Below are 18,028 nucleotides of genomic sequence, written 5' to 3'. Positions count from 1 at the left end.
CGAAAGAAAACTATGTTGTTCCAGTTCAGGGAATAAACAATTCGTGTCTTGAAACTAAACATTGTGTAGATGTTGTAATCCAGTCTAGAACGTCTAATTATACAACAACAGTGAAGTGTCTTGTGTTACCAAAAATCACAGGTGACTTGCCTACACAGGTAATCGATTGCAGTACTTGGAATCTTCCAAAGGATATTCAGTTTGCTGATCCTTCATTTCATCAGCCAGGCAACATAGATTTGTTGATTGGATCTGAACTATTTTTCTTGCTACTACGTTCAGATAGAAGAACAAGAATAGGAAATTATCCTGTACTTCAAGATACAGAGTTAGGATACATTTTAGCAGGAGCTATGCCTCAACAATGTGAAGCACCTACAACAGTTACTTCATGTTTTGTACGTACTGAAGATAGCCTTCAATTACAATTACAGAGGTTTTTTGAGTTAGAGGAAGTATTCACAAAGACCAAGAGCAAAGAAGAAATGGATTGTGAAAGGCATTTTCAAGAAACAACCATCAGGCAGAAGGATGGTAGATTTATGGTTAGGCTACCATTCAAACCAAATCATACTGAATTAGGGAATTCGTTTCAACAAGCAGACAAAAGATTTCATCAGTTGGAAAAAAGATTAACAAAACAGCCAACACTCAGGCAGAACTATTGTGAATTCATGGACAATTATGAATCATTAGGCCACATGAAGCAAATTAAAACTACTGATGAAGAGAACAAGGAGTCATATTACCTACCGCATCATGCTATTATTAGAGAAAGTACTACAACACCTGTGAGAGTTGTATTTGATGGATCATCGAAAACAGACAGTGGACTATCCCTTAACGATGTTCTAATGACAGGGCCTACAGTCCAAGAAGATCTATACTCTATTGTACTGAGGTTCAGAACGCACAAGATAGTTTTTACAGCAGATATAGCCCAGATGTTTCACAACATTAGAGTCCATCCTTATGACACTAAATATCAAAGAATATTGTGGAGAAAATCACCAAACGAAGAAATACAGACTTATGAATTATTAACTGTAACTTATGGCTTAACCTCATCGCCGTACCAAGCTGTTGCAGCATTACAAATGCTTGCAAGACAGGAAAACGAAAACTTTCTCAATGCATCCAGCATATTATTAAGGGATTTTTATTGTGACAATGTAGCATCAGGAGGTGATAACATGGAAACTATGCTCAACTTACAGTCTGAACTGAATGAACTCTTGAAACGAGGTGGATTTATTTTACGCAAATGGTGCTCCAATTGTGAGGAATTGGTGCAAGCAGTACCAGAAGAACACAGAGAAGTTCATTTACCATTTCAGTTCAATAATGAAGCAGAAATAAACACATTAGGCCTCATCTGGCAACCATCAACAGACAAATTTTTAATTTCGTGCAAAGTAGCGAAAGATGGAGACTTTTGTTCACCATTAACGAACATAACCAAACGACAAGTTGTGTCAATTGTTAGCTCCATATTTGATCCACTGGGACTTATCAGTCCAACTGTCATTTTATACAAGATGTTTTTGCAGAAACTTTGGAGTTGTAAATTGGAGTGGGATGAACAATTAGATTCCGATTTAAGAAACCAATGGACAAATTTGTATCAACAACTACCAGATATAGTTCACATCCAAATAGAGAGATTTGTACTGACAACAGAAAAGACAAATGACATTCAGATACATGGATTCTGCGACGCAGCAGAAGGAGCTTATGGTTGTTGCATTTATATTAGATCAAGAGATGAGTTAGGAAGAATCAATGTTAAATTACTGTGCGCAAGGTCAAGAGTAGCGCCAATAAAAAAAGTTACTTTGCCACGACTAGAATTGTGCGGTGCTCTTCTATTAGCTAAACTAGTTAAGAAAACAACACCAATTTTGAGAATTCCAATTGACAGTACATATTTTTGGACAGATTCAAAAATCGTACTTGGGTGGCTAGCAGCGTCCCCCACTCGATGGAAATCCTTCGTAGGTAACCGTGTTGCACAGATCCAGGAACTTTCTGTTATTAACCAATGGCATCATGTCACATCTAAGTGTAATCCAGCAGATTTGATAACAAGGGGAGTAGAACCAAGAGCCCTCAAGGATTCGGAAATTTGGTGGAATGGACCTAAGTGGTTAAAAGAAGATACTTGGCCATTACATGTTATGGAAAATAGCGAACTTGAAGAATGCATAACAGAACAAAGGAAGATAGTTACATCAATGTTTAGCAAGATACATGGAACAGAAGCAGATTTCATGCTGAGATTTTCCACATTACAGAGATTGCTTCGTGTAGTAGCAACATGCTACAGATTCATTTACAATGTTAAGAATCCTGTTTCGAAGAGAACAGGAAACTTTTCTTATGTTGAATTACGTGCAGTACTGATGAAATGTATCTTAATTGTGCAACGCATTTCATTTCCACAAGAAATTCATGACTTAGATGAAGGACAACAAGTATCAAAAAATAGTCCTATCAAGGATCTTCATCCATTTATTGATGACAGACAGCTGTTACGAGTTGGTGGAAGACTCGAAAATTCAGAATTGCCATATGAGAGCAAATATCAATTAATTTTGCCTACCAAACATCATCTGACGCAACTCATAATTGAATCAGAACATCGTCGTTTATTACATGCAGGGCCTCAATTGTTGATAAGCTCTTTAAGACAGGAATACTGGATTCCACATATCAGACAAACAGTAAGATCTGTCTTGCATAAATGCTTAATATGTTTTAAGTTGCAAGCCAAGGCGTCACATCAACTCATGGGACAATTACCAAGCCCAAGAGTCACACCATCACGTCCATTTTTAAATACAGCAGTAGATTATGCTGGTCCTTGCATCATAAGAACAAACAGAAGAAGCAGAATCACTACCAAGGGATATGTAGCTATATTTGTGTGCATGGCTACTAAAGCAGTGCATATTGAAGCAGTTATTTCCTTAACGTCAGACGCATTTATCGCTGCTCTACGCAGATTTGTTTTTAGAAGAGGGAAATGTCAAAACATATACAGTGACAACGGGACTAATTTTGTTGGAGCTAATAGAGAACTGAGAGAACTCAGTCAACTCTTCAAAGCAGAACAGCTAAAAGGTGGACTTGAAGATTTTGCAATAAAAGATGGAATCGACTGGCACTTCATTCCAGCTAACGCGCCCCACTTTGCAGGATTGTGCGAAGCCGCTGTAAAGTCTATGAAATATCACTTTAAGAGGATAGTGGGAAATGCTACTTTGACATACGAAGAGCTTGCAACATTGTTAACGCAAATTGAAGCATGCCTCAATTCCCGACCCCTGACCTCAATATCTGATAATCCGAGTGACACCTTTTACTTAACACCTGGTCACTTTCTTATAGGGTCACCTCTCATGTCCATACCTGAGCCTGATTTAACCAACTTGCCCCAAAACAGTCTTTCTAGATGGCAACACATTCAGCAATTACAACAACATTTTTGGAAAAGATGGTCGAAGGATTATCTCCACGAACTACAACAGCGTCGTAAATGGACGGCTTCAACAGAAAATCTTCAACCAGGCATGGTGGTTCTGGTCAAAGAAGACAACGCACCTCCACTTACATGGAAAATAGCAGTAGTGGAAGAGACGTTTCCTGGTAAAGACGGTGTAGTGCGTGTGGCAAATATTAGATCAACAACTGGTTTTACTAAAAGACCAGTGAACAAATTGATTCCCTTACCTAATGACAATTGAATTAGTAAATCTGTTGATTGGAATTTATTCAATCAAGAGGGGGGAATATGTATAGGAATGTGTTCTTTGGTTTTGATGATGTGGGTTAAATTACTTTTGTTCTCGAGAGATGGCGTATGGAGTCCATGTATCAGCTGTTTGCGTGGGCGCCAAGCAAAGAAAACGGTTAGTGAGTGAGAAGCAACATGGCGCGAATCACGGTAACCACAGCTGGACATTACTAAGAACATACGTCGTCTAAAGTGATTAGAATTGCTTTTCAGTGATACTTCATGGTAGTTAGTGCATTACAGGTAGAAAATAGATGTCTCAAAAGAATCAGCATGTGCATTTGTGATTGTGTTTTCTTACAAGAATCAACGCAACTCCAACAGTGGCCATCCCTAGATTACACATACTACATTTTCATGTTTGGCTACTTTAAATTGCTTGTCAATTTTTCTAGATTACTTGCAGTGATGACAATTACAACATTAGGGAAAAGGAATATGACCAATTTTGGGAGGTAACAATAGAAAGGAAATTCCAAATGATTATTAACAACAATGGGGAAGATGTTGATTTGAAGTGGATCATGATAGAGGGAAAATACGGTACAGTGGAACCCCAATTTTACATTTTCCCGCATTATACATTCAATCTTGATGGTCCCAACATAGCAAAATTTTCCTCGATTTTACATTATCACGCATTTTAAGTTTTTTCTGTTTGGTCCCCTGAGAAACATAAAATCTAGGTTCCACTGTATTTTTATAAAGCATGGAAGACTTGCCTGTGCACCCAAATAATTTCCATTTTAAGATGCAATGGTATCAGAAAATATTTCTGTACAAAGTTTTCTGTGGAATGTCATTGTTTCTGATAATTTTTTACATTCATCTTTTTTCCTTTGTTTCACCTGCTTCATCTTGTTAACATTATTCACAAGTCCAACATAATTTGATATCAAATGGGGTCATTGCAATTACGTACTTACCTACCTTTGTTTATCATAATATTCGAAAACATCACAATAAAGGAAGGGCTACAGTCATTGAGTACCTTTAGTTGTAAGTTGATCTCATAACTGACATTTTACCCTTTACTACTGATCCCAATGATGACTTTTTCTAAAGCATATTATCAACATGCTATTTACGCTTTAGTCCAGGGGCACATGTCAATATTTCTATAGTCCGTGGGTTTTTGAATGAAGGGAATATATGACTACCGGTAATACATTGCATGTGTGGTACACAATCATGTACTACCAGGTGTTTGGCCCGCAATTGTGGCAGAAGGCCTGTGTGATGTCATAAATCCAAGATGACTACCGATTCTTGCGGTAACTAACAAAATCCATCATAACTCCTTTAATAGTGATTTTGAATAAAATATAGATACATGTTTTGTTCAGAATTGAAAAAGGAACAAAATTGAGTTTTTTTCTTCATATCTCGCACTGTTATGGAGATATATCCCGTGAAACCATTTTGTGCCTTTTTCTGCATATTTTACACTTCACTTGACATTCTGGTATATAAACAGGAGTGTAGTGGTGCCAGGGTGCCACCCCGGTACTTTTTTTTAACCCCTGGGACCACCCTGGTTCTTTATTTTTGTAACAATTATTTTTTTTCCTTTAAAAGTCTTCCTTATGAATAGCCAGTAAAGCAACCGTTATTTAGGTGAAAGAATCAATCAGCTGGCTGCATTGTGTCGACAATAGAAGTTAAGACTGATGCCGCCAGCATTTTCGGTCTCAACAATGGATTCTAGTTGCGACAAGACGGTGAAGCATAAAAAAAGAGAGAATTTGTGGCTGTCTCTCACTTGCGTCTCTTCTTTTGTTTTTATCATTTGCATTGCAGTGCCGAAGATATAGTACAAGCACTATTAAATATTTTTTAATGTACTCAATGTTGAGTGGCTTATTTAGTTTCTATCACACTCGATTTCGCTAAATTTTACAGCCGCAAACTCCCTCAGCAGCCCGTTGACAAGCAACCACCTTTCTGCTTGTAGCCACTGCGTGGGAAACTAACGCTCCTGACTTTGATTTATTTTATTTTACTTCGCGTTTTGTGCCTCTTGGCTAATTTGCAAAGATGGGGATGAGTGATGAAATTGATGAATGGACATTCACAAACAAACATGCGGGATTCGAAGCTGGGACCCTTGGCGTCACAGCACGATGTGCTAACCACTCAGCCACTGGGTCCAGCGCTAACGCTCCTGAAGTATCATCTGGTATCATATGGCGAATAGTAGATGCTGGTGAAGGTATGGTCCCCAAACCACTAATAAAAGCTCGGCTTCTCGAAAACAGCCGAGCCAAGCAGAAAGCAGACACTAAGTATAACCTATTTCTAATCTGTGCTACTAGCATAGCAGAAAGAATATATATGTGTTAACACGACCTCGAAGATGAATATTTGCTTTATTATAAGAAGAGTTGGGAATATATTATTATTATTAAAAATGCCCTTTCTTTCCTTTTTGGAGTACTGCATTGCTTGCCTTCTTCTTAAGATCACGCTTCGCCACTGTTGCATTTTGAGTTTTGAGGTGATTAAAATGTATTTTCGGTCACGCTCTGATTTTCTATTCGAAATGAAAAGAAGGTGTGAAAACAAAGTTGCAAATTATTTCCAAAAAGTACAAAAAACAGAAAATAAAACTGTGAGTGACAATGGTAGTTAATTCTGCAGTACTTGCTGTATATAGTGTTAATCCTTCGCCGTGTATCACACGTAACACCAGCAACAACCACCTTAGAAAGGGCAACAACAGTGACATTCCAACATGAAGCCAATACAAGTAATGTTTCGTGTTCTGATTTTCCCTCTATAGTGGTTGGAGCGTAAGCAAAAACATACATGGTTGATAGCAAGAAATGGGTATTTAGGGCCTGATAAAAGTCAGGGATTATCATTAAGTAAGGAATGGGTTAAGTGTCAAGTTCCATTCAATGGCACAAATAAAGAACAACAGTTGAAGTCTTTAAGAACAAAAATTTCGGCCCATTTCATAGTTTTTTAATTATTAATATGCAAGTTGCATATCAAAATGTTCTTGTATTTTTATAATCCAAATTGGAATTCGGCATTTGCTGCATTATGAGAGAAATTGGAAGGTTACGATAATATTTATTCAATTTATGAAATACTGTGCAGTGAATGTGTCTCGAAACAGGCACATTAGTGACACAAACATGTCTATTATGAGAAAAAACAAAGGGAAGGGACCGCCCTGGTACTATTTATTTCACCACTACACCACTGCATATAAAGAGGAAAAATTATTGCCAGTGATATTTTGTTGATGCCTACTATTGTGGTGTATTGCCTGTGTGACATCATACATCCAAGATGGCTGCCTCTGCAGACATTAATAAACAGAAACGACTATATCTCCTTAACTCCTTTAGGAGTAATTTTGACCATTTGTAAGTTTGTTGGGTTTTTACATGAAGGGAAGACATGTGTATAGAGTATGCTTTCATTTGGAGGCATGCAATCATGCATTACAATGTGTCAGAAACCATACATGACGTCCGAAATCCAAGATGGCCACTGTGGAGGTTCTGCACATGATATACTGTCCATATCCTGATTTAGAGTTCGATTATCAGATTTTTACACAGGCATTTTCTGTTAATAATTTAAAAGTGAAAAATATTATTATCATTTTTATAACTAGAGTAGTGTCCAAAAGTTAAGCATAACTAAGATATGAGAAAATGTTTTATTAATCAAGTGACAGAACTGCATAAAACATAGTGAAAATTAATCAAAATGTTATATGGTATACAATAGAGTAGAATGCATGAGATAACAATTGTTTGTTTAGTGCAAAGACACACAGGCAAAAAATAAGAAAATAGAAGATACAACGACGTAGCAAGCTATTTACAAGGAGGTTCAAGAGTTCTACAGGCAGCTGGTTCTATTTCCCATAAAGAGGAGTGCAGAGCTCTGGAAATGTCTTTGCTGGAACTCGTCTCCTTAAGACACAACAGGATTTGTCTGGGGACTTTGGTGGCCAGTCCATGCAGTGGATTTATTCACCTTCAAGAAAGTCATCCACAATTTGGTTCGATGCGCACATGTATTATCATCTTTTCATCCTTGAAGATGAAGTCTGAGCCGACTGTGCCTCTGAAAATTCGCACATGTCATAGGAGTACCTAGTTTCTGTGCCTCTGGACAGTAAGAGTACCTCCAGCAGAGATGTGCTGCTCCGTACGTCCATTGAGCATGATGTCTTCCCATACCAGTATTCCATCTTTCCACGATATTTCTTGGATTAAATCGTGATCGAGGTTCTCTCCAAATAAATGTGCAACGGGAATCATTTTGCAAAGTGAATCTGAACTGATCTATGAAAGAGCACCTTCCTCCCTTCGTTCAGGATCCAATTTCGATGATGCTGACTCCACTGTAAGCAGGCCCTTCTGTGCACTGGATCAAGCGGGACACACACTACTGGACATCTGAAATAGAGACCAGCTGTCCTGAGTCTCTGGTACACAATTTGGAAAGAGGTGGCTGCAAGCTTTGAGGACAGGCATCATCCGGTTTAGTATTGCAGTTAAAGCTAGATATCGGCCCTGTTGTGGCATTGCTACTCGTTGACAACCTTGTTCTGGCCTACCGTGAACATCTACTATGTCTTTGAACAGTCACCAAAGCCTGGAAATGACTGTGGTACAATCAATACTGCCGTGACTTCAGTCTGTGTTTGACCTGCTTCCAGACGTCCGATAATTCTTCGCTGACATCTTTATGTCATGTTCTTACTGTACATTGAACACTCTCCAAGTGATTGTCCTCCACTCACAATGAGCGTTCGATACAGAATGAGGCACTCTTGTTCTTATATGTTGTGTTTTGTTTACCTTTCAATCACGGGCCTATTTGACACTCGCAGTATTGTTGCCTATGCACGTAAAGTGAGTTACACTCCTTGATGATTATTTATGGTGATAGTGCATATCTCACCCTTCCATTTTTCTACTATTTACCGTATTATGGTAAAGGAGTAATGACGTCGCCTGTGACTTCCTCATTCAATATTTTTTGGAGATCTAGGCAGTGTCAATATTACAGGAATGATATTTTTGTCATCCTCATTTTCAATTCTCCCATCCTATTGAGATGGGTACATTTGGATGATCCTTTTCTGCTTTTATTTGACTCCAATACTTGGAAAAAACTCCTTCTGATAAAAAGTGTGAGCAGAACTTTGGTTAGAGCAAGACGTGAGCCTGAAACATCCCTTATCGCGAACAGATACCATCGTAATTTGCCAAAATATTTGATTTTGGTGTCAGGTAAAATCCTGTCATCATATTCGGGGTGTAAGAGACACCCAAACATCAACCTCGCATCCACAAAGTACACCCTGGACTGCATTTTGCAGACTAGTATTGTTCTGATGTCTAGGGCCTTAACGAAGGCACAATGGTATCGTTGTCGCCTTGTAATCAAGGGGTCCCGAGTTCGTTACACGGTGGAGGCACATATAGCAGTTCAGGTACCACTTTAAACTGTAGGTCCAGTCCCAATTAGCCTTACTGTGCATAAAGTGGACTTAAATTAAACACAAAAACTCAATCAATCAATCAATGCTCTGGCATCTGGACCCATGGAACTGAGTTGTGTGCTGCCCATATGTGTTTGTGATTGTCCTTCCATCTATTTCATCTCATAATTAATTTTAATCTATGAAATTAGCCAAAAGTAGCAGAAACGAGAAGTAAAATAAATCAATTCATTCTTTCATTCTGTCATCTTGTGCATCAAATCCAGGAGAACCAAGATTTGCAAGAGATTTAAGCACATCATTTTCTGCGCCATCAAATGCATTCAACAACTACTTTTTTTGCCTTCCTTCCAAGTACAAACACAAACTAGGATACCATTAATAGAGAGTGTGAACACTGCCACCAAAGGACCCTCACACCATTCACCAGAAGGAGTTTCTTCGAAGTATTGGAGTGAAATATAAGCAGAAAAGAAACATCCAAATCTACCCAGCCCAATAGACTGTTGAATGGAGAAAGAAGAAAATGAGGTCGACAAAAATATCATTCTTGTCATATTCACAGTACCTAGAAGTTCAGAGAAGATTACAGTTGACATGTGGTTACGGAAGGAGGAAATGTTCATGCATATACCAGGATCAGTCCCTGCGACGTACTGACCTGTGTCTTTTTTTATTCCAGATGAAGAAAAGTGTGAAAACAATGACTTACAGGACAGAGATTCAGATCAGAGTGACGAGGAATTTGAATAAAGTGACTATATTGATGGCATGATATTTCCCGAATGATTACAACCACTCTCAATCTTGATAACAGGTCAGCTGCTTAAATTTCAAAAGACAATGCAAAATTCACAGGCAATGTTATTACGCCTTTACTGTAATATTTATAATAATAGTAATGATAATAAAATAATTAATATTTTTCACTTTTAAATTATTAACAGAAATTCCTGTGAAAAAATCTGATAATCGAACTCTAAATCAGGATATGGACAGTATATCATGTGCACAACCTCCACAGTGGCCATCTTGGATTTCGGACGTCATGTATGGTTTCTGACACATTGTAATGCATGATTGCATGCCTCCAAATGAAAGCATACTCTATACACATGTCTTCCCTTCATGTAAAAACCCAACAAACTTACAAATGGTCAAAATTACTCCTAAAGGAGTTAAGGATATATGGTCCTTTCTGTCTATTAATGTCTGCAGAGGCAGCCATCTTGGATGTATGATGTCACCCAGGCAATATGCCACATTAGTAGGCATCAACAAAATATCACAGGCAATAATTTTCCCTCTTTATATGCCAGAATTTCAAGTAAAGTGTAAAATATGCATAGAATCCTTGCAGAAAAAGGCACAAAATGGTTTCACTGGATATATCTCCATAACAGTGCGAGATATGAAAAAAACTGTAAGAATCAATTTAGTTCCTTTTTCAATTCTGAACAAAACATGTATCTATATTTGTTTTTTCAAAATCACTATTAAAGGAGTTATGATGGATTTTCTTAGTTAGCGCATGAAGTGGTAGCAATCTTGGATTTATGACATCACACAGGCCTTCTGCCACAATTGCAGGCCAAACACCTGGTAGTACATGATTGTGTACCACACTAGTAACGTATTACCGATAGTCATATATTTCCTTCATTCAAAAACCCACGGGATTAGAAATGCCCTTGGACTATATTGTATTAGCCATTCACCCAAACACACATGAATCGGTAAATTTTAAAGATGCTGATCTTATATTGGTGCCTACAAGTGTTAGTTTACATTAAATCACATATACAATGTTATGTATTAGATTACAACATATATATCATATGATATGCACAATATACCACCAATCACTATTTACAAGGTTAAGACATTCTATGAGAAATGCAAAACATTGGATTTTTCATAATTCTGCAGTGAAATTATATGTTTAAGGCATTGACTAAATGCATTAAAAAGAGTGTTTAAGGTATTGAATAAATGCATTAAAAAGAGTGGAGTTCCAATATTTGCAACCAGGCAGAATAACTGTAAATTTGCTGAGTATCTACATACAGGGTGTCTCATAAGTAATAGCGCAAACTGACAAAGTTAAAAGTACATGATAATAGAAGCAAAAAAATCTCAGTAAACATGGGTCCACAAATGATCAGATTGAGATAATTGTGAATGTGTGGTTACAAGCCGCCACTGACTTAATTGTCTGTAAACGTAGTTCTAGTTGGTAAAATGCTAATAATGTGTGCAAATGTGTGGTTAGAAGACATCACTGATTGCATTTTGAAAAAAACGAGATACTCCTTGTGCGTTCCGAGGTTTGCTCTTTGTTTACAAAAGAGAACATTTCCGAGAGGTGGCGTTGTAATCAAACAGGATGGACACAATCAGTACTGAGAATTGTACATGGTTGTGACCAATTCTGAAATGAACCGGGGGTGTTTGAAAGAATTCAAAACTCAATGCGGAATCACGTACAATATTGCATCCAGATGCAAGGACGACACTTTGAACACCTTCTTTAACAGCATGAGTGTACAGTAATTGTAACATGTAACATACTAATGTTTGTTAAAGTAAGTAGAATGTTCATTAAAAGCAATGAGATCTCCAATGACTTTTCTTACAGTATTATTAGCATTTTACCAACTAGAACGACGTTTACAAACAATGAAGTTAGTGGCGGCTTGTAACCATACATTCACAATTATCTTGAAAATGGCTCGTTTACGGATTGATGTTTACTGAGACTCTTTGCTTCTACTATTATGTACTTTCAACTGTGTCAGTTTGCGCTATTACTTATGTTACACCCTGTATATACGAGAATGATTCGCAATATGCAAGAACCTACAAGTTTTGGTTCAAAGAGATAAAAAAAAGTATGTTTGTGTAGAAAGAGAATAATTGGGACTGTATATAGAATATAGAATGTCAAGTAAGATTCAAACTTTGATTACAAGGTTCTTTCCAGTATCTTCTAAAATTTAGTGTCATACTTATGAAGGAAAAAAAAATAATGGCCCAAATAATAGATCTTTTATTTTTAACATTAAAAACATGTAACAAAAATTTTTTTTTTTGTAAAAACGTTGTTAGGCAATATTCGCTTCACAACAAGAGAACACTGATTGAAAATTACACAACCATTTAATGAACTTGTTCATGTCAACATCATACTTTTAAAAAAGAACAGCTAAATGCAACGGAATTTCACATCAAATCCATGCTGTTCAATATGCTCATGAATTTTGTTAATCACATTTTCTTTCATATTTCCAAACTTATTAACAGCAAGGAAACATAACTTATTGTTGGCATTCAACAGTGCTTTGATGTGAGCTATGGACACATCCAAACAACAAAAAAATGATAAAAATGAAAGATTATTCCATCTGTTCTCGTTGATAATTTGCAATAAAAAAGTTGGATCTATTCTCACATTCAGGAGGCAAATCCTAGTCAGCTGTCTAGAAGACAAAACTGGTTTCCAGAAGGATTGTGGAACATCAGCACACCGGTTTATTGACAAAACTTTCAGGTGCTCCAACTCTGGGAGTTGAACTGGAAATAACTTACTGTGTAAACCAAAATAGGCATTCATTTCCAGGTTTAAGTGCTCCAAATATGGACATTGAGCAACTATTTCTAACATGTCCAAGTCCATAAGGCAACTCAACTCTAAACGCTTCATGTTTCTTCCTTTCACCTCGAGAAACATTTGGATTTCTGTGCTCAAGTCGCTGTTGAGAAACTCACCACAGGTGCTCAGTTCTTCTACGTTTTCCAATAACAGAAACTGCTGAAACAAGCCCTTTGGGGTCACATTGCCAGAAACAACCTTAATCACAGATGCCTTAGAACACATTTTGGTCGCTAGCATCACAGCATCACCCGCAATGGACTTTGTCATAAGAGATGACGTAGCTGATTGGAACTCCATGTCAAGGTTCTGCAACCGATACTGTGGAAGATTATCCGATGAAGCATCGTCAACATGCAACAAGTACAATGCAGCCACTAGATGATTATGACGAAGAACACTTATCGATGGGCATTCCTGTAATATGCACATTATATCTTCTATGCTGACATCAACGTATGGGAGATAAAGCTCCACAGGACCGTGCGACAAGAAGCTGGGTCTACCTCCCTGTAATGACCAAATCCATGATACGCTAGATATGTTACGTACTACGAGAGGATTACTTTGTAAGTGCACATTGTTCACAACATAATCATCCACACTTCTCACTGTACGCACCACACTTGAATACTTCAGGTACATCTGAATTTTTTTAAGTGACAAATGCTTATTAGGACTGATCACCAATGTTATTTTCCTCAATTGCTTGCATGAAGCTAAAGACTTGCACAAATCTGTCATTTCCTCAAACAGTATTATATGCTTCACTTGAGGCACAAAAAAAATCTTCCAATCAATGTCACCAAACCAATATGAAGCAAGAAAGGCAGCTTCCATGATGTCCTCAATAATAACTGATGGTAAATTCACCAAAGGGTCATGCCATTGCCTCTTCTTTAAAATTTCAAGAAGAATTGTTAGGCATAAAGAATATAAGGTTTGTGGTTGTCTACGGGAAGGCATATTTGCTCTGCAATAAAGAATAAAATATTGCACCATTACAAGACACACACACACACACACACAAAATATAGATATGTACCAGTAGTGACACTAGATAAGTACCTACTTTGTTCAAATAGTGACTTTACTCGTAATGTTTTTCGTTACACATTACTAGGGCTACAATTATGCAAAATAAAATATGCTCTTATAACCTAAAATTTTATAAAATATGCACTATAATTTGAAAAATATGCCCTTATAACTGGACTGTTTCAAACATCAATATCTAAATGCTGAGACATTTTCACATATGTACTATTTTTAGTTCAAATAATTTTGAAATAAAAATGTAAAAAAATTTGCTATAGTCAAAAAAAAAAAACCTCGAGTAAAAATGGGAGTAAAAACGAATCCATTTCGAAAATGACTGTATATTTCCTGAAAATGCAAAAATATGCTGAATATGACCGAAAATCCATCAAAATATGCACTAGTTCCTTCATAATATGAATTTCTATCAGTTTAGGGAACACATCACCCTTACCCCAAAAAATATGCCAAGTCATGAAAATCCTAGTCCTACACATTACTTTCAACATGTGCACCATCCAAATTACGACACAATTCCCATCTGTCGACAGTGGAGCGAAAGACGTTCTGGAGCATTACCGGTGTTGTGGTGGCAGCAGCTTGTGTAATGTAGTTTTGGAGCTCCTCCAATGTGGTAATGGGCTGGGTGAACACATGTCCTTTGAGAAATCCCCACACATGGGCGTGAGGTCAGAGGAACGTGCTGCACACATCAGAGGTGTCCCTCATGCTCAATCCATCTCCCAGGAAAGGGTGCATTCAGAACTTTGAGGACATCTAAGGCATAGTGTCATGGTGCCCTATCTTGCTGACGTGTGTTCACTCGACTCATTACCACATCGGAGGAACTTTGAAGGTGGCTGAGCACATTGAGTGGTACACTTGCAATTTAACCAGCATAGGTTCTGACTTAAAGTCCTTGTCTGGGAATTTTTGCTTTTGGAGGATATTCATTTCTTCAGTCCGAACGAAACCAATTGTCCTACAACAAAATTTCGAATCTTAATCTATTCAATGATGTGCAGATTATGAATCTGTCGTGTATTGTTTTTTGGAAATAATATTGTGAAATCTGCTCCTTCTATCTTATTAACCCTGTATATAAAATTTCGGAATATCCTGCCAGGACACTAGCAGGCACAAATGAAAAAAAAAAAGTTTGTTATCATAGTACGAATATGAACCTACAATCCACCAAAGATTCAGCGCTTATTATTGCACATTAAGGTGGAAACAGTAAAAAAGAAAAGAGATAATTGGAAATGAGACTAAGTGAATGGCCTCAGTTGTTTTGTTCCTGAAAATCAGTTTTGTGGATGCTCATTGGATGAAACTTGCAGGGAAGCACCACGAAAGACCCACCTTCAAGATCATGTGGCTCCTGTCCCAACATGTGTGTGTATTAGGGGTCTGAAAAAACAAACCAAAATATTTCCTGAAAATGACAATTTGTTTTCATTTTTTAAAAAAAAAAAACATTGGGTCACATGACGTCGAAGGCAAGGTCTTTCATGGTGATTCCTTGCATATATCAAGTGATTAGCATCGATAGGATCAATGCACAACAGATTTTTAGGAACAACACATCTTAGCAAATACTTTTTCACTGAACGAAAGATCTACTTTTTATAAAACTGCCTATAAAGAATACCAGCACTAGAGTGTTGCTGGGAGAGGATTTTGCTCGAGCACCAAATAGTTTGCATGGGCAATACTAGATAGCGTACAGAATTGAGAGCTTTTTGGCTCGAGTGAATAATGCTGGAACAGGCAAGGAGTACATGTATAACAGTAATTTGTCTGTGGTAGTGGGCTCTCCAATATGGACCATGAAGTGAAAGATGCAATAAAATTGATAGTCATCATCTCCATGCTAAAATAAAGTTTAGTCTATCTTACCAATACACAGTCATATATGAAAATGAAATAGATGATTGTGGGCTGAAACTACCAATGACTACACGAGTCATTCCATACGAAATCAACACAGCTCCCAACTTGACCATCTCAGATTTTCATGAAATTTGGGGAGTTGAAAGTATGCATGGAACTTAGTGATTATGAAAATTTTGAGTCTCGTTTGTCTTGCAATTTTAAAATAATTCAAGGTCAAAGTTCATAGAAATTGCCCTTTCTGAGCTCGTTTAGCTATACTATGTGTTCTTAACTATGTCCTATTTGACCTAGGAAGCTGATGTAAAGTTTATTGTGCAGGGAATGGAACAAGCTTTCCTTTAAGTAGCCTACCTTTGGATAGAAATAAAATTTTGTCACGTAACCTTGACTTTTGACCTTGAATATCTCAAAACATGTCATCGTCAAAATTCGTGAAAAAATATATTTGGCACACTATGCTATACTCTAATCTAATCATATGAAAAAATCAATGGGATCAGAAGTTCATGAGAGTTGTGCGAATTACTCACAATGATAATAATAAAAATATATTAAAAACTTACGTTTTGCGAGTATCTATGTTGCTTCTGCTACATTTCGGGACGCAACTGCTCCCTTCTTCAGGCTGTTCACTTTTAGGTTATACTCAATTCATAACCACGTCGACCTTTTATTAGGTGTAGGATATGGGATTGGTTAAGTGTGTGTGGTTAAAAACAGTAAAAACCTAACACCCATAACAGGTGCACGTCATATTACCACGCTGTAATATGTAAAACAGTTTTAACGTTTCAAGGAGCCGTTTTTAATCAGGAAAACAGCGTGGTAATATGACGTGCACCTGTTATGGGTGTTAGGTTTTTACTGTTTTTAACCACACACACTTAACCAATCCCATATCCTATACCTAATAAAAGGTCGACGCGGTTATGAATTGAGTATAACCTAAAAGTGAACAGCCTGAAGAAGGGAGCAGTTGCATCCCGAAATGTAGCACAAGCAACATAGATACTCGCAAAACGTAAGTTTTTAATATATTTTTATTATTACGGATCAGAAGTTACAAAATAACATGTGTGGCTATGTGACCGATAAAAGCCTCATTACAATGTACTAGGGTGAGTCAAAAGTCCCTTTACAACTCCTAAAAAATGTAAGGGAGTTGTGCTGAGCACATTAAGTCATGATAGAAACATGTTAGGCCCAGGCGGAAACATAGCACTATCTTCAAGCAGGGGCCAGCCATATTAAATTCAACTCAAACATTTTTCATTGGAAAGTGTGTTATGTGATATATCACATGAGGCTAGAATTTCATGAGAAATGCAGTGGCGAGGGTTTTTCAAATGTACAGTATGTGCCTACAATTATTGACACATTAAAATGATATTTGAATGTATGACTCGAACGAGTACGAGCAAGCGAAAGTGGTCCCATGCAGGACTCTATAACTGGCACTAGGTGAATTGTTTTGATATTCGAGTATGTCATACCTTCGTAAGTTGCGATGGCACAAGTTTGTATAGTAACTTTTTCATCATAATTCATGCTCGTTTAGTCTAAATTCACCTCTACGAGCAGGCTCAACTCAATCTACTTCATCTAGGTCCAGTGTGCACCGTCAGACAGCTCCACCATCAACTTGGCTTTCCAGTAAAAGGCACCTTGCCTTGTGTTTCGGATTTGCAAAATTTAGCAACATTTATTACTAAAAGTATAATGATATTGCATGCCCAATAGTAACTTTAAGATAGTGTTACTTCATAAAAGGCCATGTTCAAACAAGCACACACATGATTGAGCATGTGTCTTAACATATGACACACACACTCCACAACTACATCTTCTTTTGCGCAATGGAATTGCATTTCAGGTCCTCAATACTTATCAAGTTATTTGTAATAGAATTATTGTGGGTCAAACACAGTTCTGGAACTTTATGAATAATAATAATAATATGAAACACGTGTGTCTGGATGGACTATTCCAACAAAAAGGGAAGTATTGTTAATGTGGATTTACATTTATCAAGGGCATTGTTTGGATTTGATTAAAACATATTCTGGTAGCCATACCACATTTTTTAATTAGCAGTTCTACGAAATAAATTTGATTTTTATTTTAATTGGTGGGAAGCTAGTTATTGAAGAAGAATTGTGAATGCACACAC

The 18,028-nt window shown here is 37.2% G+C and overlaps 2 protein-coding genes across 2 annotated transcripts in view; one reads left to right on the top strand and one right to left on the bottom strand.

Annotated features, from left to right (window-relative positions):
- The first annotated feature begins 353 nt into the window (after positions 1 to 353).
- LOC145980906 (uncharacterized) lies at positions 354 to 3,746 on the top strand. Its single transcript, XM_083113990.1, has one exon. The coding sequence runs from the start codon at positions 354 to 356 to the stop codon at positions 3,744 to 3,746; it is 3,393 nt and encodes a 1,130-aa protein (XP_082970116.1).
- Positions 3,747 to 12,310: 8,564 nt separating this feature from the next.
- LOC145980776 (uncharacterized) overlaps positions 12,311 to 18,028 on the bottom strand; it is a 32,666-nt gene continuing 26,948 nt past the window's right edge. The window contains exon 3 of the mRNA XM_083113850.1: positions 12,311 to 13,897. Coding sequence (XP_082969976.1) covers positions 12,478 to 13,890 — 1,413 coding nt within the window. The 5' untranslated portion in view covers positions 13,891 to 13,897 and the 3' untranslated portion in view covers positions 12,311 to 12,477. The remainder of the gene's footprint in view (positions 13,898 to 18,028) is intronic.

Source organism: Lepisma saccharinum, chromosome 28 (assembly GCF_977018435.1).
Source record: "Lepisma saccharinum chromosome 28, izLepSacc3.1, whole genome shotgun sequence".
In the NCBI taxonomy this organism is placed as follows: Eukaryota; Metazoa; Arthropoda; class Insecta; order Zygentoma; family Lepismatidae; genus Lepisma; species Lepisma saccharinum.
The sequence above is the reverse complement of the archived record's forward strand: the minus strand, read 5'-3'. Positions and strand labels throughout refer to the sequence as shown.